The sequence below is a fragment of the Rhinopithecus bieti genome, unplaced genomic scaffold, assembly GCF_001698545.2.
Source record: "Rhinopithecus bieti isolate Rb0 unplaced genomic scaffold, ASM169854v2 scaffold_62057, whole genome shotgun sequence".
Classification (NCBI taxonomy): domain Eukaryota; kingdom Metazoa; phylum Chordata; class Mammalia; order Primates; family Cercopithecidae; genus Rhinopithecus; species Rhinopithecus bieti.
In genome coordinates this window covers 368,472-388,353 of record NW_016823572.1, presented here as the reverse complement: position 1 = coordinate 388,353, position 19,882 = coordinate 368,472, and the positions used below count along the sequence as shown (strand labels likewise).

The 19,882-nt window shown below is 45.6% G+C and overlaps 1 protein-coding gene across 1 annotated transcript in view; it reads left to right on the top strand.

Moving 5' to 3' along the window:
* BAIAP2L1 (BAR/IMD domain containing adaptor protein 2 like 1) overlaps nt 1–19,882 on the top strand; it is a 117,972-nt gene that overhangs the window by 28,035 nt on the left and 70,055 nt on the right. The window contains exon 2 of the mRNA XM_017861643.1: nt 14,188–14,263. Within this exon, the coding sequence (XP_017717132.1) occupies nt 14,188–14,263 (76 nt within the window). The remainder of the gene's footprint in view (nt 1–14,187; nt 14,264–19,882) is intronic.

The window sequence follows — 19,882 nt, the reverse complement described above, 5'->3', positions numbered from 1 at the left end:
AGCTAAATTTTGTATTTTTAGTAGAGACGGGGTTTCTCTGTGTTGGCGAGGTTGATCTCGAACTCATGACCTTGTGATGCACCTGCCTCAGCCTCCCAAAGTGCTGGGATTACAGGCGTGAGCCGCCACCGTGCCTGGCTTTTTTTTCTTTTTTTTCTTTCTTTTTTCTTTTCTTTTCTTTTCTTTTTTTTTTTTTTTTTTTTGAGACAGGGTCTCACTGTGTCACCCAAGCTGGAATGCAATGGCGCGATCTCGGCTCACTGCAACCTCTGCCTCCTGTGGTCAAGCACTTCTCCTGCCTCAGCCTCCCAAGCAGCCAGGACCACAGGTACCCACTGCTACGCCCAGCTAATTTTTTGCATTTTTGGTAGAGACAGGGTTTTGCTGTGTTGCTCAGGCTGGTCTTGAACCCCTGACCTCAAGTGATCCTCCTACCTTGGCCTCTCAAAGTGCTGGGATTACAGGCATTAGCCACCATGCCCGGCCAGATTCCCCTTTTTCTTTCTTTTTATTTATTTATCTTTTATTACCATTTTATTTATCTTTTTTTTTTTTAATATGGGAAAATAAAGGAGAGGGAGGGTCAGACAAATTTGTTTGCCCAGGCAGAACTGGTCCACATTATGGTATGAGATTAATTATATTCACCAAAAATGAGGAGTAAGATTACAAGAAACCTTCTAAAAAGGAAAAAAAAAAAGTACTGTAGAGACACCTACAATCACTCATACCAAAATATATCAGCGCTCTGACCTCATAAAATGCATCTTCATCTCACTTTTTCTCACCATTCATTTGAAGGAACTATTGAGGCCTCAGGCAAAGGCCAGTAAGGAAACTGCCTGGACCTGACTCCACCCCACCTCTTGCTGCTGGTAGGACCTTCAGCAGGGTTTTAAAATTCAACATTTCAAAGCTTTGGTATCTTGTCTGTAAAGTGGGGTTAATAACAGCCACGATGTTAGGATCAGTTGAGACAATCCATGTAAAATGTTAAGACATAGAGCCAGATTCATAGTAGCCCTCTGTACGTGTTAAAATGTGCCTCAAATGGCAAAAATTAATGACATAAATGTTCTATGGCCAGATATGGTGGCTCACATGTGTAATCCCAGCACTCTGGGAGGCTGAGGTAGGAGGATTGCTTGAGTCCAGGAGTTCAAGACCAGCCTGGGCAACATAGCAAGACCCCGTCTCTACAAAAAAATCCAAAAATTAGCCGGATATGGTGGTATGCGTCTGTAGTCCCACCTATTCAGGAGGCTGAGGGGGGAGGATTGCTTGAATCCAGGAGTTCAAGACCAGCCTGGGCAACATAGCAAGACCCCGTCTCTACAAAAAAATCCAAAAATTAGCCGGATATGGTGGTATGCATCTGTAGTCCCACCTACTCAGGAGGCTGAGTGGGGAGGATTGCTTGATCTCAGGAGGTCAAGGCTGCAGTAAACCATGTTCTTGCCTCTATACTCCAGCCTGGGCAACTGAGCAAGACCCTATCTCAAAATAAATAATAAAATGTTCTCAACCGAATAAAGCAGAAGATCATAACACCTTCAATGTCCTTTGTCCCATACCCTTCTCCAGAGGTGCTGTGTTCATGATCTCCCTTGTCCTGAGAATGACACCAGGGTTAAAGAGCTGATGCCACTTAACAGGAAGTGGAGGTTCCTGGAGATACCTGTGTAAATAGGAGTGCTCCTCTGTTTGGAGACTTGACTCATATTTTAGAGCTTTTCTCTTAGAATATTAATTACTACAGGTGGTTCAGTGTACTGAGTATCAGGTGCTATCAACCTCACTGAATCCTCGTGCCCCTCATGAGCTAGAAAGTGTCACGATTCCCATTGTAGACAGGAGGAGACTCAGGCTTTGTAGAGGCTCACGGAGTTGGTGATGTGATTTGCCCAAGAAGTCAAGGCCAGATTTTCTTTCTGCCAAGTTCCCCACACCTTCCAGGCCCATTGCTATTGAGATGGCATCTTATAAGTTACAGATAATGCAAACTAATACATAATGCAAGATAGCTAATAAAATAGCTAATATAGACCAATAGGGAACCAAAACATTACTCGTATTTGACCAACAAAAGGCATTTTTGTGGGTTTATGTATTTCGGTGAGTATTTCTGATCTAACTCAATACCTCAAAGAGAAACATCCCAGTTGTCTACTTTTTCTGTACTTGTACTCCAAATTCATGATTGGTATGAACAGCATGACTCTTGTGACCATCTGTTAGCTCACAGGCCGCTGTCTCCATGCCAGATTTGCTTACTAATACTTTCCCTAAAGGAAGAGCGGGTGATCAAGTATTGGTGATGTTAGTCCAGGAACAGCAGCTTCCAGCAACACTTAAGGAAGAAGGAAGCAAGATTTCCTACAAATAAAATTGATCTTGACTGGGCGCGGTGGCTCATGCCTGTAGTCCCAGCACTTTGGGAGGCTGAGGTGGCCGGATCACCTGAGGTCAGGAGCTCGAGACCAGCCTGGCCAACATGGTGAAACCCCGTCTCTAGTAAAAACACAAAAATTAGCCGGGCATGGTAGTGGGCACCTGTAATCCCAGCTACTCCTCAGGCACGAAAATTGCTTGATCTTAGGAGGCTGAGGTTGCAGTGAGCCAAGATCACACCACTGGTCACTGCACTGCAGCCTGGGAGACAGCAAGACTGTGTCTCAAAAAAAAAAAAAAAAAAAAAACACAGGCCGGGCGCGGTGGCTCAAGCCTGTAATCCCAGCACTTTGGGAGGCCAAGGCGGGCGGATCACAAGGTCAAGAGATCGAGACCATCCTGGCTAACACGGTGAAACCCCGTCTCTACTAAAAAAATACAAAAAACTAGCCGGGCGAGGTGGTGGGCGCCTGTAGTCCCAGCTACTCGGGAGGCTGAGGCAGGAGAATGGCGTGAACCCGGGAGGCGGAGCTTGCAGTGAGCTGAGATCTGGCCAGTGCACTCCAGCTTGGGTGACAGAGTGAGACTCCGTCTGAAAAAAAAAAAAAAAAACAAAATCGATCTCGACATATCCTCAGTTAACCCTTGTTACAGCTGTTTTTGCCACATGACATTAGAATGTGCCCTGATTGGTTTGAACATTTGTGATATCGGTTAATTTGTATGAGATTGTATAGAATAATATATAAAATTTCAAGGATACATACAAGCCACAGAACTGCGTATTTACTTATAGATTCTTAAATCACTTTTAATGCTTATTTATCATAAATATACTTTTAGCTGAGAAAAACAAAGCACTGAAATATCAAATAATTTGTCCTTGTGCATATAGAGAACTTTTTTTTTTTTTTTTTTTTTTGAGACTGAGTTTCGCTCTATCACCCAGGCTGGAGAGCAGAGGTGCCATCTCAGCTCACTGCAACCTCTACCTCCCGGATTCAAGCAATTCTCCTGCCTCAGCCTGCTGAGTAGCTGGGGCTACAGGTGCCTGCCACCAAGCCCGGCTAATTTTTGTATTTTTAGTAGACAGAGTTCCACCATGTTGCCCAGGCTGGTCTCGAATTCCTGACCTCAGGTAATCTGGCCATCTCGCCTCCCAAAGTGCTGGAATTACAAACATGAGCCACCACACCCGGCCTATAGAGAACTACTAAAATAAACTGAAAGAGAGCCGGGCGCGGTGGCTGATGCCTGTAATCCCAGCACTTTGGGAGGCCGAGGCAGGCGGATCGCGAGGTCAGGAGATAGCATCCTAGCTAACATGGTGAAACTCCATCTCTACTAAAAATACAAAAAATTAGCCAGGCGTGGTGGCAGGCACCTATAGTCCCAGCTACTCGGGAGGCTGAGGCAGGAGAATGGCATGAACCCGGGAGGCGGAGTTTGCAGTGAGCCGAGATCACGCCACTGCACTCCAGTCTGGGCAACAGAGCGACACTCCATCTCAAAAAAAAAGAAAGAAAGAAACTAAAAGAGAAACTAATTCTTAGAAGTGTAAAGTCCACTCAGCTTATCTGGCTAGTCATAATTGAATTAATGTATACTTTATTAATTATAAATATACACAGTTAATTTATGCATAGTTCCATATTGGTAATTATTTTAAAATGAGTTATAAAAGTCCAAATGCTAAGGAAGTTAAAACCATCGTAAGATTGCATCATTCATTTCTCATAATCATAATTCATAATTATGATCTGTAACTCTACAGAGGCAGGGGAAATGCAGAGGTAAACAGGGCAGCTAGAAATCTGGTGGAAAGTGCATGCTGGTTCCAGGGGGACTGTCCTCCAACATTTTATTTAGAATAGCTAATCACTAATTTTTTTTTTTTTTCCTGAGACAGCGTCTCGCTCTATCGCCCAGGCTGGAGTGCAGTGGCCGGATCTCAGCTCACTGCAAGCTCCGCCTTCCGGGTTTACGCCATTCTCCTGCCTCAGCCTCCCAAGCAGCTGGGACTACAGGCTCCCGCCACCTCGCCCGGCTAGTTTTTTGTATTTTTTAGTAGAGACGGGGTTTCACGGTATTAGCCAGGATGGTCTCGATCTCCTGACCTCGTGATCCACCCGTCTCCACCTCCCAAGGTGCTGGGATTACAGGCTTGAGCCACCGCGCCCGGCCACTAATCTCTAATTTTCTAATATCGCTAAGGTTTTGCAGTAGAACCCAGCAAGCCTTCTTTGTATGTGACTCAGCACAAGTAGAAGAGTGATATTACCATTAGCTTAGAATGTATTGTGCAACCATAACTATGCATGCCCTTTCCTGGATGGAAATGAAACTCATTCTGGTGAAAACCAGTTTGACAGAGTATCCTCCTTGCCAGGCAGTAACTGGTGGAGATAGACTAAGCTTTTGCTTTTTTTTTTTTTTTTTTTAAGTAACAGTGCTGCTTGCCCCATTCATACTTTTTCTGTTCACTTTGTTAAGATTCACTTGGTATCCTAAGCCCTTTAATTCTTAGTGCCAAACTTAAAATGAATTTGTTCACTACTCCTGATGACTCTTAACATTGTAGGCTGTTTAACAATTCAGGTCTTCACAAGCCTTGCACTAGCACTGACCTTTGCCTCAACTACAGCTCTCCCCCAAAATGTAGGACCCTTTCCATTCACAAGTGCATCCACAACCACTATACAACTTTACAGGTTTTGGGATACAAAGGCAGCATTGCTTTTTTGTCCCTGGGTTTAAAAATAACATGTACTTCAGCTAAAACAACTACATGAATGGCCAAGAGCCAATATAGGAATGGATTTTCCACTGTTAAAAAGACCAAAATTGGCCAGGCGCAGTGGCTCACGCCTGTAATCCCAGCACTTTGGGAGGCGGAGGTGGGTGGATCACGAGGTCAGGAGATCGAGACCATCCTGGCCAACATGGTGAAACACCGTCTGTACTAAAAATACAAAAAATTAGCCAGATGTGGTGGTGGGTGCCTGTAGTCCCAGCTGCTCAGGAGGCCGAGGCAGGAGAATGGCATGAACCTGGGAGGCAGAGCTTGCAGTGAGCCGAGATGGCACCACTGCACTCCAGCCTGGGCAACAGTGTGAGACTTCGTCTCAAAAAAAGGGCCAAAATTTCTGGGAGAAAACATTTCTGTAGCTGAACCTAAGTACAGTAATAAAGAAGTATATATGTTGAAACTTTTCAAGCTTAAAAACTCAGTGTTGACTGCAAGCTGATTGTAGTCTCAAATCTTTTTTTTTTTTTTTTAAAGACGGAGCCTCACTCTGTTGCCAGGCTGGAGTGCAGCGGCGCCATCTCAGCTCACTGCAACCTCTGCTTCCCGGGTTCAAGAGATTCTCCTGTCTCAGCCTCCTGAATAGCTGGGACTACAAGCACCCACCACCACGCCCGGCTAATTTTTGTGTTTTTAGTAGAGATGGGGTTTCGCCATGTTGGCCAGTGTGGTCTCGATCTCTTGAACTCGTGATCCACCCACCTTGGCTTCCCAAAGTGCTGTGATTACAGGCGTGAGCCACCGTGCCCAGCCTAGTCTCAAGTCTTAGTTGAACTTTTTTTTTTTTTTTTTTGCCCCTCTCTGGTAGAATCATTTGGATAGGGATTTGTGTATGATGTTAACTGTGGAAGTTCTCATTAATTTGTTGTTCTTGGTATTTTAAGATGTTAGGGTTATATGTGAACATTTTAAGAATTATATCAGAAAATTGGCTGAGTGTGATGGCTCATGCCGGTAATCCCAGCATTTTGGGAGGCCAAGGCGGGTGAATCACCCAGGGTCCGGAGTTCAAAACCAGCCTGGGCAACATGGTGAGACACCATCTCTACTAAAAAAACAAAAATTAGCCGGATGTGGTTGCAGGCACCTGTAATCCCAGTTACTCGGGAGGCCGAGGCATGAGAGTCGCATGAACCTGGGAGGTGGAGATTGCAGTGAGCCGAGATGGCTCCATTGCACTCCAGCCTGGGCAACAGAGCAAAACTCTGTCTCAAAAAAAAAAAAAAAAAAAAAAAAAAAAAAGAATTACATCAGGAAATCAAATGAGACCTTCCTCGTATTGTATTTGGAGAAGGAATATCCGCAGGAAAGAACAGATCTGGGCTGCTTTCTGTGGTGCTCGTACATTATTGAGCAGGGTCAGCTCTCTGTCAGTTTTCTTGTGTTTTTACCTACATCCAGCCTCATTAGAATATCATATGAATTGTATTTTATTTTTCGAGACAGGGTCTCGCTTTATCACCCAGGCTGGAGTGCAGTGGCACGATCTCACTGCTACCTCCATCTCTTGGGTTCAAGCGATTCTCCTACCTCAACCTCCTGAGTAGCTGGGACTACAGGCACCCACCACCACACCCAGCAAATTTTTGTGTTTTTGGTAGAGATGGGGTTTCAACCATGTTGCCCAGGCTGGTCTCAAACTCCTGGGCTCAAACACCCCACCTCCCTTGGCCTCCCAGAGTGCTTGGGATTACAGGCATGAGTCACCACGTGTGGCCTGTAGAATTTTCAGTATCTTTAAACTAAATTAAAATATCTTTTAATTAGAAAGTAGCCATGTGCTAATGAAATTATCAGATTTTGAAAATGAGTGAAATCTCAGAGTGCTAATGGGGATGTAAAATGGTGCACCCGTTCTGAAAAAAAAAAAAAAGTGGCAGTTTCTTATAAAGTTAAACATGTGCCTACCATGTGACGCAGCTGTTGAACCCCCAGGTTATCCTAGAGATATGAAAGCGTAAGCTCACGTAAAAACCTGTACGTGATCGCTCATCGCAGCTTTGCTTAGAATTGTAAAAACCTGGAAACAAGCCAGGTCCTCTTCAACAAGTATGTGGATAAACAAACTAATATATCCATATCATGGAATACTAATCGCAAAAAACTAAAAGTGGTAAACTACATCCAACAACTTGGATACATCTTAAGGCATTGTGCTGGGTGAAAAGGGCAATCTTAAAATGCCACATACTATACGATTCCTTTTCTGTGCGTTTTTTTGTTTTGTTTTTGTTTTGTTTTGTTTGAGACGGAGTCTCGCTCTGTCACCAGGCTGGAGTGCAGTGGTGCAATCTCAGCCCACTGCAACCTCCGCCTCCTAGGTTCAAGTGATTCTTCTGCCTCAGCCTCCCAAGTAGCTGGGATTACAAGCAGGCACCACCACGCCCAGCTAGTTCGTGTATTTTTAGTAGAGGCGGAGTTTCACTATATTGGCCAGGATGGTGTCGATCTTCTGACCTTGTGATTCACCCTCTTCGGCTTCCCATGATTCCTTTTTTTATTTTGTTTTGTTTTTGAGATGGCGTCTCACTCTGTCACCTAGGCTGGAGTGCAATGGCACAGTCTCAGCTCACTGCAACCTCTGCCTCCCAGATTCAAGCAATTCCGGCCTCATCTTCCTGAGTGCTGGGATTACAGGCACATGCCACCATGCCTGCTAATTTTTGTATTTTTTAGTAGAGACGAGGTTTCGCCATGTTGGCCAGGCTGGTCTTGAACTCCTGACTTCAGGTGATCTACCCAACGTGGTCTCCCAAAGTGCTGGGATTACAGACATGAGCCACTGCGCCCAGCCATGATTCCTTTTATATAGCATTCTCACGATGACAGAATCATAGATTGAGCTCAGGAGTTGCCTGAGGTGAGGATTGGTGAGGAGGGCGTGATTATGAAGTAGTGGCACAAAACAGGCATGTGTGTTAGTGGAACAGTTCCATGTTTTACTTGCGATGATGGTCGTAGCACTCTACATGTATGAGAAAATTTCATAGAAATGATGAAACCCAGCCAGGCAGTTTCACCAACATGGCGAAACCCCATCTCTATTAAGAATACAAAAATTAGCCAGGTGTGGTGGTGCGTGCCTGTAATCCCAGCTACTCAGAAGGCTGAGGCAGGAGAATTGCTTGAACCCGGGAGGTGGAGGTTGCAGTGAACTGAGATCGTACCACTGCACTCCAACCTGGGCAACAGAGCAAGACTCCGTCTCAAGAAAAAGGAAATGATGAAACCCTCCCCCCAAAAATGAGTGATACAAAAAGAGGGAAAATCCAAATAAGACCTGTAGTTTAGTTAATAGTACTGTAGCAGTGACAGTTTCCTGGGTTTGATAATATACTATGGTTATAGAAGATAACATTGCAGGAAGCATACCTGGGAACTCTGTGTATTATTTTTACAACTCTTATGAGTCTTAAACCATTTCAAAATAAAAATCCCCAAAACAAAAGAATTGAAAAGAGATGACAGAAATAACAGCTGTGGACATACCAGCCTGGACAACATAGCAAGACCCTGTCTCTAAAAAATAAAATAAAATAAATCTTTTTAATTACCTGGGCATGGTGGCACATACCTCCCAGCTGCTCGGGAAGCTGAGGCAGGAGGATCACTTGAGCCCAAGAGTTTGAGGCTACAGTGAGAGGTGATCATGCCGCTGTACTCCAGCCTGGGTGACAGATCAAAACCCTGTCTTAAAAAGAGAAGAAGGAAGAAAGGAGAGAAGAAGGGGGGAGGGAAGAAAAGAAAAAAGAAAAGCAAGAAAAATAAAAAGAGCAGCTGTGGCTACGTACTGAGGCTTCGCCAGCTTGTAGAGAGGATCATGGGGGAGTTTGCTGTCTCTGGGGCTTCCTGGCCACTGGTTGTGCGTAGGTGCCAAGCACCTGACTGCCTCTAGTGACACCAGGTGAGTGGGCTTCCAGGCAGGCATGGGAGAGACACCTTGTGTATTTTATTTTCTTCCTTTTGAGAACCCATTAAAATGATGTCAAAGGAATTAAAAACAAAACTCAATAAATCCACAGTGCAAAAAGACCTGGGAAACATCCACTGACAAGAGACTCAAAGACATCTGGGGTGATAGAAAATGGACAGAGTGTGCCCACTGACCTCAGAGAGCCTAAAGAACCTGGGGAAAGGAGTCTGATGGGAACTGAGCCATTCACCCTGGGGGCCACAGAGGCTGAGGACTGGGCCGCAGAAGGTGGGGGTGGGAATCGGAGTGTGGTGCACAGGGTGGCGGAGCTCCTGGCTTCCCTCCCATACCCCAGCCACCACCAGCAGCTCCCTCTGCTTGGCAGAGCAGAGATTGAACCTCAGGATAATCTGAGATGCTCTAGACTTGGAAACAGCAGCCAAGGGTGGAGGAGGCAGAACTCTGAGCTGAAAACAGAGGAATTCCCTGAAAATCAGCTGCGAACTCTCCGGTCCCGGCCCCCTTCCTGACTGGGAAAGCTGACCATCCGATGATTGTCCCCCACCCAATGACAGGAAATTAGAAAGTTCTCAGCAGAAGCCCAGTGGCCCCTGATGACTGTAGAGTGGCCATTCGCTCGGAATGAAGCCAGCAAGTCAGCCACTGCCCTGGACACACACCCACAGCTTCCAGCCGGCGGTGACCGGCTGCACTCCTAAATACGAACTGACCATCAGGGATCACCACACGATTGAGGAGAGTTTCTAACATGAAAGACAGGGATATCAAACAGTGAAAGATAATCGGGAGATGATATGGGAACTGGAATAAAACACACCAAAAAATTACAATTCAGACAGGAGAAGATACAGCATCTATAAGACAAGAACAGGAGGGTACTTTTAAAAAGAAGCAATCAAAAGGCTGGGCGCAGTGGCTCACACCTGTAATCCCAGCACTTTGGGAGGCCAAGGTAGGCAGATTGCTTGAGCTCAGGAATTCTAGACCAGCCTGGGCAACATGGCGAAACCCCGTCTCTACAAAAAATATGAAAAATTAGCCAGGCATGGTGGAGCATGCCAGTGATCCCAGCTACTTGAGAGGATGGGGCAGGAGGATCACTTCAGCCTGGGTGGCAGAGGTTGTAGTGAGCCAGGATCACACCACTGCACTGCAGCCTGGGCAGCAGAGTGAAACTCCATCTCAAAAACCAAACCAAAACAAAACAATCAAGAAACATGAACTTGCTCTGAGAAATTAAGGTATATCAAATTAAAAAAATAGAATTGGAACGTAAAGTTGAGGATATCTGTTTGAGTTGTAGAACAAAAATACAGAAGGCAGAAAATCAAAAAAGGGTAGAGAATAAATCCAGGATATATAAAATCTTCATCAGAGTTCCAGAAAGAATGAAGAGACAAGAAATAAAACAGGAACGATATTTGGACCTGAAGGACATAATTCTCCACGTGGCTAGGGGTCCCACTGAGTATCCAGTAAAATAAAAATAAAAATAAAAAAACCACTGGGACAGACCATGGTGCAATTTCAGAACACAGAAATCAAGAGAAGGCTTCCAGAAATAAGCTTTAAAAAAAAAAAGTCACATCGGAAGAACTGGCAGCTGACTTCAGCAGACCCAAATGCTAAAGACAGTGGAGTAATATCTCTCTGTCCCTCTTTTTTTTTTTTTTTTTTAAGACATTGCCTCACTCTGTCACCCAAATTGGAGTGAAGTGGTGCAGTCACAACTAACTGCAGCCTCAAACTCCTGGGCTCAAGTGATCCTCCCAAGTAGCTGGGACCACAGGCACAAGCCACCACACCTGGCTCATTGTTTTTATTTTTTGTAGTGATGGGGGTCTCGATATGTTGTCCGGGTGGGTCTGAAACTCCTGGGCTTATGCGGTGATCCTCCCACTTCAGCCTCCCAGAGTTCTGGGATTACAAGCATGAGCCACCATGCCTGACCAAGTGATGTCTTAAAAATTCTAAGGAAACTAGTTTCAATCTACTCTGCTCTACTTAGCAAAACAGCAAGCAAATGTCAAGGTAAAGGTAATTTCAGACACATGGGGACTCAGATTTACCTCTCACGCGTCAGTTCTTCGATCATTTTTGGAGCATGATCTCCATTTTGGAGAAAGAGGAAGATGTGGACCTGGCTGACAAGAGCCCTGCCACAGGCCACCAGGAGGGCCATGCTAGGGCGACCGTGACAGTCAAGCCACGCTGAGCAAGGTGGTGGAGAGTCCTCAGAGGAAGTCGAGGGAAAAACGGAACAGGCGATTAGCTGAGAGTTTTGTACACTGGAAAAATAACACCGATAGGCCTCAGCCAAGTCTAATACAGCATGAGGACAAGTTTAAGGTAGATAAACAGAAAACTAAGCAAAGTTGGCGGGGTGGAAAGAAACAATTATCCATCGCAGGAAAAACAGCCAAGCTTTACCGAGAAAGGGAACCGTCAGCCTTAGTACAAAGTCATAATGAACACTGACTCTAGATTTATCAGGAAATTGCCATCTAATTGCATAGAAAGTCCACTGGAAAGGAAGACCGAGAGGTATAGAGAGCCGAGACCTCATCTGCTGTCGTAGGAAGCTGCAGTTACTCTCCAAAATCAAGAAATCAAGAATATTAAATATATATATATATTCAAAACTGTAGCAATAAATACAAAAATAGGAGCGTAGCTGAAAGTGCTCTTGGTTGTAAGACCAGGGCTATGAGAAGGTCAAGGCATGGGTTGTTTTTCATCGTTACCACTGTTCGATTAAAACAAGAGTCATCCTATTCTCTGTCTCCTCCTGATTCATTTATTCTGAAGGGTATGTGTGTAAAGCACCTGCCTCTTTGAATGTTGCGTAGTAGTTCATTCTTTTTTGTATTGGTCATCTATATAAATGGAGTATGCTTTTGGGGAAGGGGTCGATGAGACTTAAATGATCTCTTTGGGGTGATTAATATCATGAAGCTTATTGTTCCTGGACGGAACAAACACAATCGCCACGTGTTGTGAGTCGTGAAGTCTGAGTACCATAGGAATGACTTACTGTCTGTACTTCAAAGTTAGGGGATTTTAAAATTGAGACCCACATCCCAAATAGTTGTTTGTCTTATACTTATTCTAGCATTTGTCTTATACTTATTCTAGCAATTGTCTTTATGACTTCCTAGTGATACAGGAATAACACATGTTAAAATGAAACCTGGCCACAGGCTGCACCATGAAATCCGTGAGAGGGAAACTGTGTCGTCTCATCCTTAGCTGCATGTGCAGGGCTTGGCCCATGATAGTTACTCCACATGCCCTCAGTGAATAATCACTGGAAAAATGCCAGGGAGGTGGGCACGGTGGCTCATGCCTGTAATCTCTGCACTTCGGGAGGCCAAGGTGGGCAGATAACCTGAGGTCAGGAGTTCAAGACCAGCCTGGCCAACATGGCAAAACCCTGTCTCTACTAAAATATAAAATTAGCCAGGTGTCGGCCGGGCACGGTGGCTCATGCCTGTAATCCCCGCACTTTGGGAGGCCAAGGTGGGCAGATAACCTGAGGTCAGGAGTTTTAAGACCAGGCTGGCCAACATGGCAAAACCCTGTCTCTACTAAAATATAAAATTAGCCAGGTGTCGGCCGGGCACGGTGGCTCATGCCTATAATCCCAGCACTTTGGGAGGCCAAGGCNGCTGGCCAACATGGCAAAACCCTGTCTCTACTAAAAATATAAAAATTAGCCAGGTGTCGGCCGGGCACGGTGGCTCATGCCTGTAATCCCCGCACTTTGGGAGGCCAAGGTGGGCAGATAACCTGAGGTCAGGAGTTCAAGACCAGCCTGGCCAACATGGCAAAACCCTGTCTCTACTAAAAATATAAAAATTAGCCAGGTGTCGGCCGGGCACGGTGGCTCATGCCTGTAATCCCCGCACTTTGGGAGGCCAAGGTGGGCAGATAACCTGAGGTCAGGAGTTTAAGACCAGGCTGGCCAACATGGCAAAACCCTGTCTCTACTAAAAATATAAAAATTAGCCAGGTGTCGGCCAGGCACGGTGGCTCACGCCTATAATCCCAGCACTTTGGGAGGCCAAGGCAGGCAGATCACAAGGTCAGGAGATCGGGACCATCCTGGCTAACATGGTGAAACCCCCGTCTCTACTAAAAATACAAAAAATTAGCCGGGCATGGTGGCGGGCGCCTATAGTCCCAGCTACTTGGGAGGCTGACGCAGGAGAATGGCGTGAACCTGGGAGGCAGAGCTTGCAGTGAGCCAAGATGGCGCCGCTGCACTCCAGCCTGGGCAAGAGTGTGAGACTCCATCTCAAAAAAAAAAAGTTAGCTGGGTGTGGTGATGGTCTACTGTAATCTCAGCTACTCAGGAGGCTGGGGCAGGAGAATTGCTTGAACCCGGGAGACGGAGGTTGCACTGAGCTGAGATTGCACCACTGTACTCCAGCCTGGGTGACAGAGTGAGACTTTGTTTCAAAAAAAAAAAGAAAAATGCCCGGGACACCCAGAAAGAAGTTTCCAGGCAGGCCTGTGTCCTGGGGCCATCAGCAACATGCCACCAACGCCCCCTTCCATGTCCCTCCGCACCCACACCCCTATAATTAGGCAAAATAAAAACAAAAATTCCTGGAAATTTCGATTCAATGGATAGAAATTTATTGAAATCTATTGAAATCTATTCAAAACATTGCCTTTGTAATTAAATACAGATAGCTGATCCTGCACTGGCGTTCGTTAACGCTAGAGTGAGAACCATTAGCAATCCACTCAAACCCAAGAGGATGCCAGGCCTACAGTCCCTGCAGGGTATGGTAGAGACATGAATGCCTGCTGCCTGTTCTGATTATAGCAGATTCCAGGCAGCTCCTTGGGAAACTGAGAACTGCCAGGATTACAGGCACCTTGCCTCCTGTGAGCCCTGTTCCATTGGGTAAGGGAATAGGTGTTCTTCGTGGTTTTTACATCAGCATTTAGGCGTCCATAGCTATCCTGGGCTGCACAGCAACAAAATCTGAAAATGACTCGGTTTATTGTTTGTTTATTTTATTAATTTGTGTGTTTTGTTTGGCAGAATGTTATGGAACAGTTCAATCCTGGGCTGCGAAATTTAATAAACCTGGGGAAAAATTATGAGAAAGCTGTAAATGGTAAGTCTTTTTCTGCATTGATTATATATAAAGCCACTCAGTAAATATTTAATTAGTTTCAAATGCTTAGTATTGAATTTTAAATACTTTTAAGTGGCAAAATTATTTACAACGAATTCAATCTACACAACTTTGCAATGACCGTACACAATGATGTTAGCGTATTTGAAACAGGTCGATTGAATGAAAGCGAGGCTATTCTAAGTGATGTCTTTTAACTATAAAACTGTGCTTTCTGCTTTTTAAACCAAATTCTTAGTAAACGAACAAATATAAAACGTGTACATAAGACATTTATAAGTTAGTGTCCTACAGCACAGAAATTACTCTCCTTTTATGTATATAAAAGAATTTCTTGTCTTTAGATGTGTCACATTTTTCATCTTTTTTTCCCCCAGTGTGTCACTTTTGATAGTAACATGACAAACATTATTTTTAGCCTGCATGAAATTAGCTGAACGTGGTGGCGCGTGCCTGTAGTCCCAGCTACTCAGGAGTGTGTGGCGGAGTGATCACTTAGGTTGAGGCTGCAGTGAGCTCTGATCGTGCCACTGCACCCCAGCCTGAGCAACAGAGTAAGGGCCTGTCTCAAAAAAGAAAAAAAACAAAAAACAACTTTTTTTTAGCCTGAATGGGAAAACATCTAAATTAAACGGTTGGACTTAGATTCTCATGTCAAAATCTATGCTTCATTGAAAATGAACTTGAGTATTGGTGTTGGCCTGTCTTTGTGAACCAGAGTTGTTAGTTTAAGAGATTTGCGTTTAGGGGCCGGGCGCGGTGGCTCAAGCCTGTAATCCCAGCACTTTGGGAGGCTGAGGCGGGTGGATCACGAGGTCAGGAAATCGAGACCCTCCTGGCTAACACGGTGAAACCCCGTCTCTACTAAAATACAAAAAACTAGCCGGGCGCGGTGGCGGGCGCCTGTAGTCCCAGCTACTCGGAGGCTGAGGCGGGAGAATGGCGGGAACCCGGGAGGCGGAGCTTGCAGTGAGCCGAGATCGCGCCACTGCACTCCAGCCTGGGCGACACGGCGAGACTCCGTCTCAAAAAAAAAAAAAAAAAAGAGATTTGCGTTTAGGAAGCTGATACGCATTTTCCTCCTGAGAGACGAATGTTATTAAAATGCATCAGTAATCACCTTAAAAACTTAAAATGGCCCGGGCGCGGTGGCTCAAGCCTGTAATCCCAGCACTTTGGGAGGCCGAGACGGGTGGATCACGAGGTCAGGAGATCGAGACCATCCTGGCGAACACGGTGAAACCCCGTCTCTACTAAAAAAATACAAAAAACTAGCCAGGCGAGGTGGCGGGCGCCTGTAGTCCCAGCTACTCGGGAGGCTGAGGCAGGAGAATGGCGTGAACCCGGGAGGTGGAGGTTGCAGTGAGCTGAGATCCGGCCACTGCACTCCAGCCTGGGCGACAGAGGAGACTCCGCCTCAAAAAAAAAAAAAAAAAAAAAACTTAAAATGCTAGCAATCACCAAATTCTAACATGGTCAAGACAGTTCTCCCCCAAAATGTAGCAAGTGTCACCCCAAAACATTCAGACCCCAATTTCATCCTCTCCGACGGTTCTACTTACGTCACCAAGTAACATAAGTAGAAATGTAGTTTCTGACAGTAAGATTTGAAGGCAGCTTCAGATCAAGTTTTACATCTTTTTCTTATCTCTTCTTTCTTTCTTTTTTCAGAGTCTTGCTCTGTCACCTAGGCTGGAGTGCAGTAGAGCAATCTCGGCTCACTGCAACCTCTGCCTCCTGGGCTCAAGCGATGCTTCTGCCTCAGCCTCCCAAGTAGTTGGGATTACAGGTGTGCACCACCATGCCCAGCTAATTTTTGTATTTTTAATAGAGACGGGGTTTCACCATGTTTACCAGGCTGGTCTCGAACTCCTGACCTCAGGTAATCCACCCTCCTCAACCTCCCAAAGTGCTAGAATTACAGACATGAGCCACCACGCCCAGCCTCTTAGGTATATTTTTTGCCACACCACACCTTTGGTTGCTCCCTATTGATATTTTGAAAATAAACCTGTGGCCTCACCCACGCTCAGCATGAACCTGCCCCAGGAAGGGGCATGAGCTGGCTAGACTGTGGACTCTGGGTGAAGAGGAACATCATTGTGTGTAGTCGCTGGAAAAGTAAACTCATTCACTCTCTTCTGCCTCGCTGTGTTTTCGGGGATTTCAGCGGCAGGAAGTGCAGCAGGTCTGGGATTTTGCTCCCTTGCCCTCCAGCAGTCCCCGTGACTTCTGCAGGTGCCCCCGTCCTCCAGAGAGCCAGAGCCATGCACTTCTGACTCTCCCTCGAAGATTGCTTAGTCACAAGGCCACAAAGTCATTGCTTTAGATGTCCTTGTGAAGGAAATCACTGTGACCTGCAGGTTTTTTTTGGTTCGTTTTTGTTTTTTTCTTTCTAGCATGAGCTGCCTCTTTTTTTTCTTTCTTTCTTTCTTTCTAGCATGAGCTGCAGAGTTTTACAAGGTGAGCCAGTGAGCTGCCTACAGCTTAGCTTCCTGCTAACAAGGCTTCTCCCCAAAGGGCTCTCGCCACTTTAGCACCTCCTGGGGAGTATTCTGTGCTTCAGAAAGTAATTCCAGAATTTCTGCAGGCCATCTGGTTGTGCCTCTGCTGAAGCCATTGAGAAATGTAGGTAAATGTGTAAAGACCTTGGTGAGAATTTGGAAATAGTTGAGGCTGCTAGTTGTGCAGTCCACAGTTACGTTAGAACACAAGGCAGGCTGGGCGTGGTGGCTTGTGCCTGTAATTCCAGCACTTTGGGAGTCTGAGGCAGGAGGATAGCTTCAGCCCAGGAATTCGAGACCCCATCACTACAAAAAAAATTAAAAATTAGCTTGAGCCAGGCACGGTGACTCACGCCTGTAATCTCAGCAATTTGGAAGGCTGAGGTGGACAGATCACCTGAGGTCAGAAGTAGGAAACCAGCCTATCCAACATGGTAAATCCCTGTCTCTACTAAAAATACAAAATTTGGCCAGGCGTGGTGGCACGTGCTTGTGGTCCCAACTACTTGGGAGGCTGAGGCAGGAGAATCACTTGAACCTGGGAGGCAGAGGTTGCAATGAGCCAAGATTGTGCCACTGCACTCCAGCCTGGGCAACAGAGTGTGAGACTCGACTTCAAAAAAAAAAAAAAAAAACCTGTCTCAAAAAAAAAGTTAGTTGGGCATGGTGGCATGTGCCTGTGGTGCTACCTATCAGGAGGCTGGGGTGGGAGGATTGTTTGAGTCCAGAAGTTCGAGGCTACAGTGAGCTGTGATTGTACCTCTGCACGCCAGCCCAGGAGACAGAGCAAGAACCTGTCTCAAAAAAATAAAAAAACAAAAGAATCCAGGTCTACAGGTGAATGGCTAGTAGCATTGTACAGACCAGTGTCACAAGAATTTGAGTGGTGTGGGTTGGTGTGGACTGGAACAGGGCCGAAGCCCTGCAGGAGCTGAGCTAGCTGCCAGATGTTAGGTTTCAGCAGGCAGACACTGCCGCACGCATAAAAGACAGCAAGTCAGCTGGGCGCGATGGCTCCCGCCTGGAATCCCAGCACATTGGGAGACTGAAGCAGGCGGATCTCAAGGTCAAGAGATCGAGACCAGCCTGGCCAACGTGATGAAGCCCCATCTTTGCTAAAGATACAAAAATTAGCCGTGTGTGGTGGCGGGCACCTCTAATCCCAGCTACTTGGGAGGCTGAGGCAGGAGAATCGCTTGAACCCGGGAGGTGGAGTTTGCAGTGAGTAGAGATCGTGCCACTGCATTCCAGCCTGGCAACAGAGCAAGACTCTGTCTCAAAAAAAAAAAAAAAAAAAAAAAAAAAGCAAGTAAGCCAGGACCTGGGGTCCACACTGGCATGGGTGGCACACTCTTAGGGAGTGGGCGGGATAGGGTCAGATCACTGTGCACTTGAATGCACACGTCAGAGCTTGTTATGCTATGTCACGCTGCGTACCTCACTGCCCCCAAACGTGGTGACTTCAGACAGCAACAGCTGCTTATTTCTCCTGTAAAGGCAGGGCAGTTCTCCAGACCCTCGGGACTCACTCCTGCACCTGCAGTCTTCTGTGGCCTGTGCAGGGCTGTGGGCTGGATGCACCCCCACAATGGGGTCTTTCCTCTTCAAGGACGCCAGACTCGGTCCTCACTCCATAGCAGTGGTGTCCTAAGCGTATAAACCCCAGTGCCAGCACCTCTCAAGCCCCTGCGGGAGTCATGCTTGCTGATAACCTGTGGGTCAAAGTGGGTCCCATGGCCACACGACTTGGTAGGGGACCACATATGCTGGGAATTCTGGGAGGTGTGATTCCTGGAAGGCCATTACTGTAAAAATCTACCATGGGCTCTGAGGTGTGTGACCTTACCTCATGGGCAGTGGGAGGCCACCAAAGGCTTTAAGCAGAATGTTCACCCAATGAAACCATATTTTAAGGAAAAATTATTAGGTAGATGTGCATAGATTAGTCTAGACTGAGGAAGTAGTTGGCCAACCACTAAAATAGAACTACACTAGTTATTGTGGCTCATGCCTGTCATGCCAGCACTTTGGGAGGCTGAGGTGGGAGGATCGCTTGAGCCCAGGAGATCAAGACCAGCCTGGGCAACATATTGAGACCCTGTTTCTAGAAAAAATAAAAAATTAGCTAGGTGTAGTGGCGTGCATCTGTAGTCCCAGCTACTCAGGAGGCTGAGGTGGGAGGGCCGCTTGAGTCTAGGAGGTTGAGGCTGCAGTGAGCTGTGATCACACCATTGCACTCCAGTGTGGGCAGCAGAGTGAGACCCTGACTCTTAAAAAAAAAAAAAAAAAAAAAAACAAACTAATATGCCTCTTTCCTTAAAACGATAAGTAGTAGAAAATATCTTAACGTGCTCACAAAAGGGAGGCAAAATTATGAAAGTATTAGTTATCTCTTCTGGATAAATTTTGTCATTTTCAAGTTGCCTTATCATAGCAAAGATATTTTACAAGACCGAGAAGGTTACATGGTTTTCAATGTAAGTCAACAGTTAATGAAAAATTGTGATTTCATGTGTGGATGCAAACCAAACATTTTGTTTAAATATTGTGTAATCCTGCATGCCATTCCACCACTAATTTGCTTTTCAGATTATCAGTACTTTACAACTTAAAATCTTCATACTAAGATGTTACATCTTACAACTTGACAGTTTCCTGGCTACACACCTTGTTTTTAGGTGGAGTCACTTCTTTCTTAGGTCTAGCCAAGACCAAAGAGTCAGAAAGCACCATAATTTAGAGCTGAGGAAGTGAAGTGCCCAGCCAGAGCTGTGTGCCTTCCCGCTGACTCAACATTGACCTTGGGTATGTCCCAGAGTATCTCCACTCCGCTGCCCTTAGTGCAACGGGCTGATGACATTACGAACCATCATTGGCTGGATTAACTAAGTATATATATAAATGCTAATTGCTGTTGTTCTTTTTGCATTGACACTTTAAGGGTATTCTGAGTCTTATAATAGTACAATAGCTAGAGTATTGCATTTCCTAAAGTTGGATACATATATAGTACAAACCATAACATATATACACATAATATATATAAAAGTTATATATTTATATATATATTATATATAATATGTATTTTATGAAA